We start from the raw sequence: 16,573 nt of genomic DNA on the forward strand, positions 1-16,573 counted from the left end.
ACAGCGTTTAGCCGACTCAAAAATGATAAGGGATACCAAGAATACATATGTACATATGAGATAAAAAGGGGAGTGGGGGGAGGGTATTAGGAATATTACCTAAATAAGATATAACATGTGTGTGTAAATGTTGGGGAAGAAAGAGATGGCACATGGGAGTTTTAGGGAATTTAAGAATCAATATAAGACATAAGTTTAAATGTGAGAAAGGTAAAAAAATATCTTTTGGAAGAGGGGTATAATGTGTGGGGAGGGAGTGGAACAGAGGAAGTAGGGGTATGAAGCATTATTACATACTCGTTTCTATTCCCCATTAAGTTACACTGGTACCGGAAACGTCAATATTTTTCAATACACCGACGCCTGAATTTCATATTGGGTGCGTGACGTAATTCAGTGTGTGTTGTTGCACTATTTTTTTCTTTTTAGTTCAGAATTGTCAATCCTATTCAGGCTATTGAATAAATTTATGATATTTACATAATATTTATACGTGTAGAATTTGTTTGTTTTGGGTTTAACGCCGTTTTTCAACAGTATTTCAGTCCTGTAACGGCGGGCAGTTAACTTAACTAGTGTTCCTGGATTCTGTACCAGTACAAACCTGTTCTCCGCAAGTAACTGCCAACTTCCCCACATGAATCAGTGGTGGAGGAATTATACGTGTAGATGCGTATGTAATAAAAAAGTTATTATCTTTGCATCAGGAAATATGCACTCGCTCTTCAGTGGAAGAATATTGCGCTCCTAAAGTTGCGCAATATTTCCACTGAAGAACTCGTGCATATTTCCCGATACAAAGCTAGTAACTTATAATAATCAGTACTATGAAACATTATGAGTTAGAACCATGCAATAAACTTTAACTAGAATTAATTACAACATCTGACCCTAGTGACCTTGTCCTTTGAGGTACTTGACACTAAATTAATAGATGTCTGCTCCCCAGCAAGAACAGCCCTTATGTGAAGTCTGATGATAACAGGGGCAGTAGTTAAAAATACAGTGAAATGAGAATCTTGCCATAAAACTTTACCAGCACTTTTACAATACTTGACCACTGAGTGACCTTGAATTTAGGATACTGGACCCTAAACTATCAGATGTCTGCCCCTTACCAAGACCAACCCTTATACTCAAACCTCAGGCAATAGTTTTGACAATTAACTGGGAAGCCATTCAATACATTTATAATATCAAAATTTCAGGTGCTACTCATAGTTTGGATTAATTTCTTAACAATTCTCTTGGGCTGTTTTCGAAGAGCCAACAAACCTATTGTTTCTAAATTATAGCAAAAACATACAATAACTAGAAAATGCTTTGTAAAAAAGCGCATGTCTACCCAAATGCAAAGTCCTATAGGCAAGAAGTCAATAGGTGTCAGGAGCGAAAGTCAAAGAGACACTGATGGTTGGCTGCAATAGGGATCATCTACTTGGCATGTCCAGTCATCCCGCTAAATTTCAACACTCTTGGCCTAGTGGTTCTCAAGTCACTGTTCAGGCTCCTGTGACCTTGACCTTTGATCAAGTGACCTCAAAATAAATAGGGGTCATCTACTCCGCATGTCCAATCATCCTATTAAGTTTCAACATTGTAGGTCAAGTGGTTCTCAAGTTATTTCCAAAAAATGATTTTACATGAACAGGCCACTGTGACCTTGACCTTTAATTGACTGAATCTAAAATCAATAGGGGTCATCTACTCTGCATGTTCAATCATCCTATGAAGTTTCAACATTCTGGGTCAAGTGGTTCTCAAGTTATCGATCGGAACTGGTTATCAATGTTCAGGCCCCTGTGACCTTGACCTTTAATGGAGTGACCCCAAAAACAATAGGGGTCATTTACTCTGTATGAACAATCATCCTATGAAGTTTCAACATTCTGGGTCGAGAGGTTCTCAAGTTATTGATTGGAAATGGTTTTCCATGTTCAGGCCCCTGTGGCCTTGACCTTTAACAGAGTGACCCCAAAATCGTTAGGGGTCATCTACTCTGCATGACCAATCATCCTATGAAGTTTCATCATTCTGGGTCAAGGGGTTCTCAAGTTACTGACCGGAAATGGTTTTCAATGTTCAGGCCCCTGTGGCCTTGACCTTTCACAGAGTGACCCTAAAATCGTTAGGGGTCATCTACTCTGCATGACCAATCATCCTATTAAGTTTCAACATTCTGGGTCAAGTGGTTCTCAAGTTACTGACCTGAAAATGGTTTTCAATGTTCAGGCCCCTGTGACCTTGACCTTTAATGGAATGACCCCAAAATTGATAGGGGTCATCTACTTTGCATGTACAATCATCCTATGAAGTTTCAACATTCTGGGTCAAGTGGTTCTCCAGTTATTGATCGGAAATTGTTTTCTATGTTCAGGCCCCTGTGACCTTGACCTTTGATGGAGTGACCCCAAAATCAATAGGGGTCATCTACTCTTCATGTTCAATCATCCTATGAAGTTTCAACATTCTGGGTCAAGTGGTTCTCCAGTTATTAATCGGAAATGGTTTTCAATGTTCAGGCCCCTGTGACCTTGACCTTTGATGGAGTAACTCCAAAATCAATAGGGGTCATCTACTCTTCATGACCAATCATCCTATGAAGTTTCAACATTCTGGGTCAAGTGGTTCTCTAGTTATTGATCGGAAATGGTTTTCAATGTTCAGGCCCCTGTGACCTTGACCTTTGACAGAGTGATCCCAAAAACAATAGGGGTCGTCTACTCCAGCAGCCCTACAACCCTATAAAGTTTGAAGGTTCTAGGTCAAATGGTTCTCCCGTTATTGCTCGGAAATGAAGTGTGACGTACGGACGGACGGACAGACGGACAGGGCAAAAACAATATGTCTCCTGGGGGAGACATAATTAGCAATCTATAAAGACTGGTTTTAAAACTACAAAACTGCTTTTAATTGTTTTACTATTAATTATTATTATAATACCAGATTTGTATAAAAACATGGAAACAAAATTTAATCAAAATAACATACATCAGACTTGAGTTACAAATTAACCTGAGGAATGATAAATAGTATGTTGTCGGGACTGCTTGATAAATTTTTTAAACTTCATTAATTTTGTTCTAGAAAAACGATAAAGCTGCAAAAAATTCTAAACAACTTGAAAAATAAATGCAACTTAAAGCGTGAGTTAATACCTATGTACTTTTGGTCAAATAGGTTAAAATTCATTCATGTAAACTTTGACTTACAGTAAATGTTGATATTCACTTACAAAAATTTAGAGCCAACAAAAACCCCTCACCCCACCCCCTTTTGCAAAAATGCAACAAGGACATTTATTCAGGGGTATGTGCTATAGTTGATTTTTAGTTTTAATAATAAAAACATGTCCACTACCTTAATTTGTTATTTCCAGACATATTTAAGGAGAAAGTAATCCATCTAAAATCTTTTGAAGGTATTGCTCACAGAAGCCAAATACATACTGATAACTTTTCATAACATTATCAACAGCTTTATCTGATTATATCTTTATAATATAGTCCTTATACGGACAATAAACATAAATTAATTAGGGTCATATAATCATATTCAGATACCAAGATTACAACAGTACCATAAACTGACTATAAATTATTTTCTTTTGGACTTTTTTTGCCCATTTCCTCAGAACTTCTACTTTGACAGCTACTTCTAGAAGCAAATTTAAATGTGCGGACAGAGATCAGCAAGTTATGAATTTAAGTACATAGTGAAAGTGTGTCAGTATCAGTAAGTGCAGTTGTTTAACTATCTAATGTATCAGTGAACTTGACCGAATAATGATATCTAAAGTACATGCTGAATTTATCACACAGATAACTTATCATAAACACTGTAATAACAAACAAATTATTGTAATTGCTCTATTAATAACAGATTAATATTCAGCTTTAATGGCCATTATTAAACTAGGTGTGCTACTATGACTAGAAGGCACACTCTAACTGTTTACTGACCTTCTTTATTATATAACTTCTCTTTATTTCTATCTTGGCACTTTCTTTTTTACATAGTTTTCACAAACTTATAAATATTTTTAATGTTTTGCTCTTTTCATCCACAATACCATCAATATTTGAGAAACAATCTTTCACTTGTTGTAAAGTCACTTACATGAAGTTGAGGGCATGTGAGGCTGAGCAGTTGTGTCTTATATGAGCTGTCAACAAGTGATGTAATGGTTAGTATTTATAGTAAGTGTGTGTGTGTTCAGCTTTAACATCTTTTGCAACTATTTTTCAATCATATGAACAACAGTGTCTACTTGTAGGTGAGCACAATGCCCAACTTTATAGTGCTGCACCTCACTGGAATACCACGCCGTAGACTTGGGACATGATACCTCACCCTGAGTAACATTATACTGACACCGGGCTGACCAGTCCTAGTACTGTAATCTCAATGCTGAGGCCAAGCAAGGAAGCTACTAGTACCATTTTTTTCATCTTTGGTATGGCGCGGCCAGGGGTCAAGCCCATGACCTCCCACACTCAAAGCGTCGGCGCTCTTCCACTAGGCTACCGAGGCAGTATTTGTAGTAAGATATATACAATAAAACAATTTATAGAGTCTGGCTACTGACTAGATCATCTTTTTACATTTTTTTAAAATCATTACTCTTATATATTCTGACATCATCTTTCTTGATTCTTAATTATCTATGTTTTAAGACAAGGGGGCCATGAAGGCCCTGTATCGCTCACCTGACCTTCTGACCTAAAGATCATCAAGATTAACATTCTGACCAAGTTTCATTAAAATATGGTCATAAATGTAGTCTCTAAAGTGTTAACTAGCTTTTCCTTTGATTTGACATGGTGACCTAGTTTTTGACCCCACCTGACCCAGATTCGAACTTGACCTAAAGATCATCAAGAGTAACATTCTGACTAAGTTTCATGAAGATAGAGTCATAAATGTGGCCTCTAGAGTGTTAACAAGCTGTTCCTTTGATTTGACCTAATGACCTAGGTTTTGACCCCACCTGACCAAGCTTTGATCTGACCTACAGTTCATCAAGATCAACATTCTGACCAAGTTTCATTAAGATATGGTCATAAATGTGCCTCTACAGTGTTAACTAGCTTTTCGTTTGATTTGACCTGGTGGCCTAGTTTTTGATCCTACATAACCCAGATTCAAACTGGATCTTGAGACCAATAAGGTTAATATTCTGGCCAAGATTCATGAAGATACAGTCATAAATGTGGTCTCTACAGTGTTAACAAGCTTTTCTTTTGATCTGACCCAGTGACCTAGTTTTTGACCCTAGATGACCCAATATCAATCTCATCCAAGATTTTATTGAAGGTTACATTCTGACCAAGTTTCATTAAGATTGGGCCAAAATTGTGACCTCTAGAGTGTTAACAAGCTTTTCCTTTGATTTGACCTGGTGACCTAGTTTTTGATCCCAGATGACCCAATATCGAACTCGTCCAAGATTTTATTAAGGGTAACATTCTGACCAAGTTTCATTAAGATTGGGCCAAAAATGTGACCTCTAGGGTGTTAACAGTCAAATTGTTGACGACGGATGACTGACAGATGGACGGACGACAGACACAGGGTGATCACAAAAGCTCACCTTTGAGCACTTTGTGCTCAGGTGAGCTAAAAAGGGGCATATACAATTATACAAAATTTGAATAGCCTCAGGAGTTATCTCCAGTGAACAAAATTGCTGAATACAGATTAAAAGCAACAATAGAAAACTAAATCTATGTATTCTACTCCATTTTCAAGGAAGTATATGTAAACTTATGACCATATGAATATTTGGAGAACAGAACTGCTATTACAGAGATACTGAGTATTTTCGGGCAGTCTTAAAAAATCCTATATCATCTTCGAGAAAAAAAAGTCAGTCGACTGCAGAATTTAAACAAGAGCTGTCGGATGACAGCGCGCTCGACTATTCGAAGAACTGATTGAAGAATGAGGTCAAAATATTACCACAGATATTCAGACAAAAGAAAAAAAGATTAGACAAACAATGTTCCTGTATTTGTGGATTTCGATAAGTCTTGCACTAAATGGCAATGTGTGAACCAATTTCAAAGTCCAAAAACGGCCATAATTCAGCCAAAATAGTTGTCAGAGTTAGTACTCTTGCCTACAGATTGAAATCATGATGATAAACAAGTGTTCAAAAGTTTAAAAGCAATATGTCAAATAGTTTTGACAAAACGTAGATTTGTATGAAAACAGAACAAATTTCCAAGTCCAAAAGGGCCAAAATTCAGCCAAAATAGATGGCAGGGTTATGCACCCTTTCCTACAGATAAAGACTATTATACTGAACAAGTGATAAAAGTTTCAAAGCCATATGTCAAACACTTTACACAAAATATTAACTGGTATGAAAACCTTAACCATGATTTCTAAGTCAAAAGGGGCCATAATTCAGCCAAAATCCTTGATGGAGTTATGTACTCTTGCCTATAACTGGACATGGTGATGGTAAACAGGTGTTGAAAGTTTCAAAGCTTTATCTCAAAAGACTTTGTCAAAATATGAACTAGTACGAAAAACTTAACCAAGATTTCTAGGTCAAAAAGGGCCATAATTCAGCCAAAATCCTTGATGGAGTTATGTTCTCTTGCCTATAACTGGACATGGTGATGGTTAACAAGTGTTGAAAGTTTCAAAGCTTTATCTCAAAAGACTTTGTCAAAATATGAACTGGTACAAAAAACTTAACCATGATTTCTAAGTCAAAAAGGGCTATAATTCAGCCAAAATCCTTGATGGAGTTATGTTCTCTTGCCTATAACTGGACATGGTGATGGTAAACAGGTGTTGAAAGTTTCAAAGCTTTATCTCAAAAGACTTTGTCAAAATATGAACTAGTACGAAAAACTTAACCATGATTTCTAAGTCAAAAAGGGCTATAATTCAGCCAAAATCCTTGATGGAGTTATGTTCTCTTGCCTATAACTGGACATGGTGATGGTAAACAAAAGTTGAAAGTTTCAAAGCTTTATCTCAAAAGACTTTGTCAAAATATGAACTGGTACGAAAAACTTAACCGAGATTTTTAAGTCGAAAGGGGCCATAATTCAGCCAAAATCCTCGAAGGAGTTATGTTCTCTTGCCTATAACTGGACATGGTGATGGTAAACAAGTGCTGAAAGTTTCAAAGCTTTATCTCAAAAGACTTTGTCAAAATGTGAACTGGTACAAAAAACTTAACCATGATTTCTAAGTCAAAAGGGGCCATAATTCAGCCAAAATCCTTGCTGGAGTTATGTGCTCTTGCCTATAACTGGTCATGGTGATGGTAAACAAGTGTTGAAAGTTTCAAAGCTTTATCTCAAAAGACTTTGTCAAAATGTGGACTGGTACGAAAAACTTAACCAAGGTGTGACGCCGACGCCGTGGTGAGTAGGATAGCTCTACTTATTCTTCGAATAATCGAGCTAAAAATTATATGCAAAAACAGACCTTAAAGTTTTTCACTTCAACAAGACTGTTTAAAGTCTACTGAAATGTAGGAAGAACAAGAGCTGTCACTTTTAGTGACAAATGCCCCCGAAGTAAGCCCAAGAATGCTACAGTTGTCTGCGCAAAATATGCCGGAATAGTTATGAATCATTTTGTGACCTTGACCTGTCAGGTAGGAGAAGAAATTGACTGGTCAACAGGTCAAGTACTGGCTAGGGGGAAAAGAACAGACCCCCACATGACAAGTCAAGTACTGGCTATGGGGAAAGAATTGACAGGTTAATTTCTTCCCCCGTCCAATAAGTCATGTACTGGCAAGGGGGAAAGAACTGACCGGTCAATTTACTTCCCCCACCTAACTGGTAAAGTACTGGCTAGGTGGGAAAAGGACTGACCAGCAGTAATTTCCTTATCTCAGAAGAAACTGAAACAGGAACAAGAGCTGTCAGAGGACAGCAATGCTCGACTATTCAACAGCCTTGTCAATTAAATGAATACAAAAGTCGAAAAAGGGGCATAATTTTGTAAGAAAAAAAAAATGGAAAGTGTGTGATGTTTCAATCCTTTCCCATAAGTCGATACTGAAATACCAGCTTAGATACAAAAACTTAACCAAAAACTGCAAAGTTGAAAATGGGGCATAATTTTGAATAAATGCAAAGTAGAGTTATGGGACCTACACAGTGCATGTCAGATAATGACAGTGAACAAGTGTGTGATTCCCATTAGTGGATACTGAGATACCAGTTTACATACAAAAATTAACAAAAAACTGCTAAGTCAGAAAAAGGGGCATAATTTTGAAAAAATGCAAAGTAGAGTTAACGGACCTACACAGTACATGTCAGATCATGACAGTGAACAAGTGTGTAAAGTTTCAGTCCATTCCCATCAGTGGGTACTGAGATACCAGCTTACATACAAAACCTTAACCAAGAATTTCGAAGTCGAAAAAGGGGCATAATTTTGTAAAAAAATAAAACAGAGTTATGGAACCTGTGCAATGTAGGTCAGTTTATCACAGTGAATAAGTGTGTGAAGTTTCAATCCATTCCCACAAGCAGTTACTGAGATACCAGCTTACATACAAAACCTTAACCAAGAATTTCTAAGTCAAAAAAGGGGCATAATTTTGTAAAAAAGCAAAATAGAGTTATGGAACCTGTGCAATGTAGGTATTTTATCACAGTGAATAAGTGTGTGAAGTTTCAATCCATTCCCGCAAGTGGTTACTGAGATACCAGCTTACATACAAAACCTTGACCAAATCAGGACGCCGACGCATGGGCGAGTCCAATAGCTCTACTATTCTTTGAATAGTCGAGCTAAAAAGGCCATCAATTGAAAAAAATATAACAGAAATTGAAATAAGTTCATTTAAAAACATTTCTTTAATTTACACAAAATATGAAACTTATAAATTTTTTTTTATATGAAATTTAAATGAAAAGCGACTATCGGAAATAAAAAACAGACTAGTTAAGAATAACCAAGAATAACCAGTTTCAATTCACTTACAGGTGAAATAATTGACTAGCCAGGAAAACTGACAAGGGGATGTGTGAAAGAATTGACTAGTTAGTTTTTCCCCCCATAAGAATGATCAAGAGTAACCAGTTGCAATTCAGAGGGAAACAAGAGCTGTCACTAATTGTGACAAATGCCCCCGCAGCGCCTTGACCTTTGACCTGGTGACCTTGACCTTTGACCTGGTGACCCCAATGTCAATAGGGGTCGTGTACTCAATAAGTACTATTAGCATGTGAAGTTTGAAGGTCCTTGGTGCAGTGGTTCGCGAGTAAAGTGCCTTCATGCAAAAAGTTAACGTTGTGATGAACGAACTAACGGACAAACAGTTGAAAACTAATATGCCTCCCTTTGGGGGCATAAAAATTGACTGGTGTGGGGGGGATGGGGGGCAGAAGAACTGACCAGTCAGTTTCTTCCCTGAGAAAACAAGGAGCTGTGTTCAATAAACGCTTGATGCCCCCAGTGGCAGCCTTGTCGATACAAAGCAACCAAAGTCCAAAACGAGGTCAAGTTCAAGGTCAAGGGCAAACTGAGGTCAGGTGATGTCTGAAGATGAGGAATGGTCACAGGTTACATCTGCATTAGTATCAAGTCATTCTAGTTAGGGGTATTGATGCTAGAGGAAACGGTCCCATTTGGTTAACCTCATTCGGACGGACAGACGGATGGACGAACAAAATGGACAGGACAATCACTATATGCCTCCCGCATCAGCAGATGCCGGGGGCATTAAAACTGACTAGTCTGTGCTTTCCCCCAGGAAAGAAACTGAATGGGGGAAAAAACTGACCATTACACCGGTTCATAAGCGCAACACACCTCATCATTCGTGTCAAATTATTTTCAAATCCCTTGATAAATGGCAGAGTTATGTACCAGACAAGAAACAGACTATGTTAACCTTTGACTTCTAAGTGTGACCTTGACCTTAGAGCTAGGTGTCTGGATCTTGCACATGACACATCAACTTTTTATAGGAAACATTTGTGCCTAGTAATTTTAAAATCCCTTGATAATGGTAGAGTTATGGATCGGACAAGAAACAGATCATGTTAACTTTTAACCTCTAACTGTGACCTTGATCTTGAAGCTAGGGATCTGGGTTCTTGTGCAGGACACATCATCCCATCATGAGGAACATTTGCGCAAATTAATTTCAAAATCCCTTTATGAATGGCAGAGTTATGGACAGGACATGAAACAGACCCTGTTAACCTTTGACCTCTAAGTGTGACCTTAACCTTAGAACCAGGGACCTGGGTCTTGAGCATGACATATAGCCTTATTATGGGAAACATTTCTGCCAAGTTATTTTAAAATCCCTTCATGGATGGCAGAGTTATGGACCAGACGCAAAGTGTGACAGACAGACAGAAGGATGGACCTCAAGATGCTGCTTGCTATGTTCCCTTTTTTTCTTTAAAAAAGACTGGGGACAATTAAAAAGGTTTCAGAGTAAGGTTATAGATAATAAGACACATGTACCCACCTGAAATTTGGTAGTGGTCCTTTTTTCATCTCAGCTGCACACATCTTTACAAGAACATTCAGCAGGTAGGACTGTTTCTGTAAGGACAAAAAATTATTACTGAAATATAGGATATGTTTCTGTAGGGACAAAAAATGATTACTGAAATACAGGATATGTTTCTGTAGGGACAAAAAATGATTACTGAAATACAGGATATGTTTCTGTAGGGACAAAAAATGATTACTGAAATACAGGATATGTTTCTGTAGAGACAAAAAATAATTACATTGTACTGAAATAAAGAATACATTTTCATTGTAACAAAAAATAATTACCGAAACAAAGGTAAGAAAGTAAGTAAGTAAAGTAGGTTAGAAAAATATCAATGAAATATAAAACATGTTTTTGAAAAGACATAAAGTGATCTTTGAAATACAATATATATTTCCATAGAAATACCATAATTTCCGTAGGGATAAAAATGATCATCAAAATTAGGATATGTAAATGATCATTGAAGGTACAGGGTATGATTCTGTAAAGGAAAAAAGGTTATTACTCAAATTCAGGATATAATTCTGTAAGGACAAAAAAATCACTGAAATAAAGTATATGTTTCTGTATCACTACAATATAAGATATATTTCTGTGTGGAAACAAGAAATGTCAGAGGACAGCAATGCTCGCCTATTCAACAGCCTTGTCAATTGTATGAAAATGAAATTCATAAAAGGGGTGCTCGACTATTCAACAGCCTTGTCAAATGAATGAAAATGAAAGTCATAAAAGTGGAATAATTTTGTAAAAATGCAAAAAAGTTATGAAAACTGTACAACTAATGTCAAATCATCACAGTAAGTGTGTGAAGTTTCAATCTATTCCTATTTGTGGGTACCGAGATACCAGCTTACATACAAAAACTTAACCAAAATCTGCTTAGTCGAAAATGGGGCATAATTTTGTAAAAAGCAAAATAGAGTTATAGAACCTGTGCAATGTAAGCCACTTCACTACAGTGAATAAGTGTGTATTTAAGTTTCAATCCATTCCCATTAGTGGTTACTGAGATACCAGCTTACATACAAAAACTTAACCAAATCAGGAAGCCAACATCAACTAAAGGGTGAGTCCAATAGCTCTACCTTTTCTTTGAATAGTCAAGCTAAAATGATCACTGATAGAGAGAACAAGTTTCTGTAGAGACAAAAACTATCACTGAAATATAGGATATAGGATATGTTTCTGCAAAGATAAATTTCAAAATGATAAATTTTCTAACTAGCAAAGAGGATAGCCACATTCCTCATGACTGTAAATATGCCCTGTTTTAATGTTAATCATGTACCTTAGGGAATAAACAAAAATGGTTTTCTCAAGGCCGTAAACATATCACATAGTCATGTTTGTCATGTCACGTAGCGAAAAATACAGACATGATTTCATAACAAATAACCTTTAAAGGTACATATGTAGAGAATTCTGTCTAACATTTACAATGACAAGCAACATTGAAAATAATTACATTGATAGAAATTATGTAATAAAACTGAAAAGATGTCTGGTACAGACAAAACTGAAGAACTGATTATTGTGGAGAACATGTCTATTGAGCAGTTCAATAAAAAACATGTTTATTATATATCATGAACAAACCATCTACTTTTTAAGAAAATATATTCATTTTCTTCACTGACTTCTTGCACTGATAGATTATTATGTTCATTGATATCAATCATAAACATGTTTAATATCTATCTTCTCAGCTGCCAGGTTTTCCTACATTAATTATTAGTACATCTAACCCCAGCCCTTTGTATTGATATAGGCTTACTATAGGTATCATTTCACTTGAATTTTCTTGACAAGACTAGATGTTTTGGGCCGATACTATTTTTTCTATTTTTATTTATGTTGACCTTGACATTAACATGATTGTCCAAATACACAATCTCTTCTTTGCCATTCATATAAACATACAGCATTTGAAGTTCAATTTGATTCAACATTATCAGGAGACCACAGGTGTCCTATCTTACCTAAACATTATTGTTCTCCCTTACCAAACCATTATCAGCAGAGCACATTGATTCTCCCTTACCTAAACATTATTGTTCTCCCTTACCTCACCATTATCAGCAGAGCACATTGATTCTCCCTTACCTCAACATTATTGTTCTCATTTACCTCACCCTTATCAGCAGAGCACATTGATTCTCCTTACCTCAACATTATAATTATTGTTCTCATTTACCTCACCCTTATCAGCAGAGCACATTGATTCTCCTTACCTCAACATTATAATTATTGTTCACATTTACCTCACCCTTATCAGCAGAGCACATTGATTCTCCTTACCTCAACATTATAATTATTGTTCACATTTACCTCACCATTATCAGCAGAGCACATTGATTCTCCCTTACCTCAACATTATTGTTCTCATTTACCTCACCCTTATCAGCAGAGCACATTGATTCTCCTTACCTCAACATTATAATTATTGTTCACATTTACCTCACCCTTATCAGCAGAGCACATTGATTCTCCTTACCTCAACATTATAATTACTGTTCACATTTACCTCACCCTTATCAGCAGAGCACATTGATTCTCCTTACCTCAACATTATAATTATGGTTCACATTTACCTCACCCTCATCAGCAGAGCACATTGATTCTCCTTACCTCAACATTATAATTATTGTTCACATTTATCTCACCCTTATCTCTGCTCAACATTATAATTATTGTTCACATTTATCTCACCATTATCAGCAGAGCACATTGATTCTCCCTTACCTCAACATTATTGTTCTCATTTACCTCACCCTTATCAGAAGGGAACATTGATTCTCCCTTACCTCACCATTATTAGCAGCGCACATTGATTCTCACTTACCTCAACATTATTGTTCTCCCTTACCTCACCATTATCAGCAGAGCACATTGATTCTCCCTTACCTCAACATTATTGTTCTCCCTTACCTCACCATTATCAGCAGAGCACACTGATTCTCCCTTACCTCAACATTATTGTTCTCCCTTACCTCACCATTATCAGCAGAGCACATTGATTCTCCCTTAACTCAACATTATTGTTCTCATTTGCCTCACCCTTATCAGCAGAGCACATGGTTTTCCTTTACCTCAACATTATATACAGAGCACATTGATTCTCCCTTACCTCAACATTATTGTTCTCCCTTACCTCACCATTATCAGCAGAGCACATTGATTCTCCCTTAACTCAACATTATTGTTCTCTTTTACCTCACCCTTATCAGCAGAGCACATTGGTTCTCCATTACCTCAACATTTTCAGCAGAGCGCATGGTTTTCCTTTACCTCAACATTATTAGCAGGAAACACTTGTCCTCACTCAACTTTCTGGGAAAAGCACACTGACCCTTACTTACTTTAATATTCAAAGAAAAGCATACTGTCCTCGATGACATTAACATTATCAGCAGAGCACACTGGTCCCCACTTACTTTAATCTTTTGAGAAAACAAACAGATCTTCATTTTCAACTTTCGAAGAAAAGCATACTGATCCTCAACAACTTCAAAACTATCAGCAGGGCAAACTGGTTCTCAGTTAACCCAATATTATCAGCAGAGCACACTGATTCTTACTTACCTCAACATTATCAGCAGAGCACACTGGTTCTTACTTACCTCACCATTATCAGCAGAGCATACTGATTCTTACTTACCTCAATATTATCAGCAGAGCACACTGGTTCCAACTTACCTCACCATTATCAGCAGAGCACACTGGTTCTCACTTACCTCACCATTATCAGCAGAGCACACTGGTTCCAACTTACCTCACCATTATCAGCAGAGCACACTGGTTCTCACTTACCTCACCATTATCAGCAGAGCACACTGGTTCCAACTTACCTCACCATTATCAGCAGAGCACACTGGTTCTCACTTACCTCACCCTTATCAGCAGAGCACACTAGTTCTCACTTACCTCACCATTATCAGCAGAGCACACTGGTTCTTACTTAACTCACCATTATCAGCAGCGCACACTAGTTCTCACTTACCTCACCATTATCAGCAGAGCACACTGGTTCCAACTTACCTCACCATTATCAGCAAAGCACACTGGTTCTCACTTACTTCACCATTATCAGCACAGCACACTGTGCTGTTACTTAATTCACCATTATCAGCAGAGCACACTGGTTCCAACTTACCTCAACTTACCAAACACTTATCAGCAGAGCACACTGGTTCTCACTTACCTCACCATTATCAGCAGAGCACACTGGTTCTCACTTACCTCAATACTTATCAGCAGAGCACACTGATCCTCACTTACCTCAACACTTATCAGCAGAGCACACGGATCCTCACTTACCTCACCATTATAAGTAGAGCACACAGATACTTGCTTAACTCAATATTATCAGCTGAGCACACAGGTCCTTACATACCTCAACATTATCAGCTGAGCACACTAGTTCTTATTTACATCAACATTATCAAGACAGCACAGTCTGGTCGACACCTACCTCAAAAATACTGACACAGCACACTGGTCCTCATTTACATCAGCATTAACAAGAGAGGACATTAGTACTAACTTACCTCCATTTTACTTAAACACAGTTGGCCTACATTACCTTGAGGCTTGACTTTTTAGTAGGTTGGTATTCACTTACTTCAACATTATCAGCAGACTGGTCCTGACTTTTTACGGCTTTGATGTAGATCTCCCAGACCTCCCTTAGACTCAAAGGTCTCAATGTTGCAAGGTCACTGCTAGATCTGCTGCTCTGGGACAGCATTGCTCCAGACACTGAAGAAAAGATTAAATACATATGGTCTGAAGTTACGTTTAGCTGTGTGTTTTTCTTAAAGTAATCTATTGCTGTGTATCTCCAAAATTCTCATTTTAACTACACAACCAATAAGTCTGGTATAGTGAGAATATAACTGCCAGTAACTTCATGCAAATTAGTGAAACTGATAGTAATCTCCAAATTTCCAAAAAGTAGGAAAATGGCTTGTAAATCCTAGACAAAGTACAATAAATACCAAAAATTTCCATAATTGAAAAAAAATGCCTTAAACTTCCAATAATTAGAACAAGAGCTGTCTGCTGATATTGCCCTCAACCAATCGAAGAAGTGATGCAAGTATGAAGTAAAAATATTACCTGAGATTTTCAGGCAAAAGAAGGAAAATAGATAAGACAAACAATTTACCTGTATTTGTGGAACTGGATAAGTCTTGCACTATATGGCAATGTGTAATGATATCATTTAAATGTAAAGTCATAATTATATCAAACAGTTTAGACAAAATATGGAATGGTACATGAAACTTAACTAATTTCTATGTAAAAAAGGACCATAACTGAGCCAAATCCCTTGTCCTAGTTATGTAGTCCTGCATACATATGAAGACTATGGTGGTTAACAACTGGTCAAAGTTTCAAAGCCATAATTATGTCTTACAGTTTAGAAAAAAATTGGACTGGTACAAAAAGCTTAACTGATTTCCAAGTCAAACAAGAGCACCGCCTTGCGGGTGCTGACGCTCATCTGATTTTTTTTGTATAATAGAAATATTGTCCTACCCATGATTTTCTAAGTCTAAAAAGGGCCATCACTCTTGCAAAAAGCAGGATAGAGTTATGTTTCTTGATGTACAGTGTCCACTTATGATGGTGAAAAACTGTTGTAAGTTTTAAAGCAATAGCTTTGATAGTTTATGAGAAAAGCTGACTTAAACATAATATTCAACCAAGAAAATGATTTTTCTAAGTCCAAAAGGGGCAATAATTATTGCAAAAAGTAGGATGGAGTTATGTTGCTTGCTGTACAGGGTCAGCTTATGATGGTGAACAAGTGTTGCAAGTTTTAAAGCAATAGCTTTGATAGTTTAAGAGAAAAAGTTGACTAAACATAAAACTTAACCAAGAAATTGATATTTTCTAAGTCCAAAAGGGGCCATAAATCTTGCAAAAAGCAGATGGAGTTATGTTTCTGCTGTACACAGGGTTAGCTTATGATGGTGAACAAGTGTTGCAAGTTTTAAAGGAATAGCTTTGATAGTTTAGGATAAAAGCTGACCTAAACATAAAACTTAACCAAGAAAA

General features: G+C 37.0%; 1 protein-coding gene across 5 annotated transcripts in view; it reads right to left on the reverse strand.

Moving 5' to 3' along the window:
- Positions 1–16,573, reverse strand: part of LOC123563949 (lysosomal-trafficking regulator-like) — a 132,002-nt gene that overhangs the window by 93,255 nt on the left and 22,174 nt on the right. For 4 of the 5 annotated variants that reach the window (XR_008366313.1, XM_053518799.1, XM_053518789.1 and 1 more), the window contains 2 exons: positions 15,132–15,268; positions 10,472–10,548 (listed from right to left, as the gene is read on the reverse strand). Coding sequence is in view for 4 of the 5 variants with exons in the window: in XM_053518799.1 (XP_053374774.1) it covers positions 10,472–10,548; positions 15,132–15,268 (214 nt within the window). In the remaining variant the exon portion in view is untranslated. Of the gene's footprint in view, positions 1–3,360; positions 3,456–10,471; positions 10,549–15,131; positions 15,269–16,573 lie in introns of those variants that run through there. The other variant, XM_053518801.1, reaches the window with a different exon arrangement.

Source organism: Mercenaria mercenaria, chromosome 1, assembly GCF_021730395.1.
Source record: "Mercenaria mercenaria strain notata chromosome 1, MADL_Memer_1, whole genome shotgun sequence".
NCBI lineage: Eukaryota > Metazoa > Mollusca > Bivalvia > Venerida > Veneridae > Mercenaria > Mercenaria mercenaria.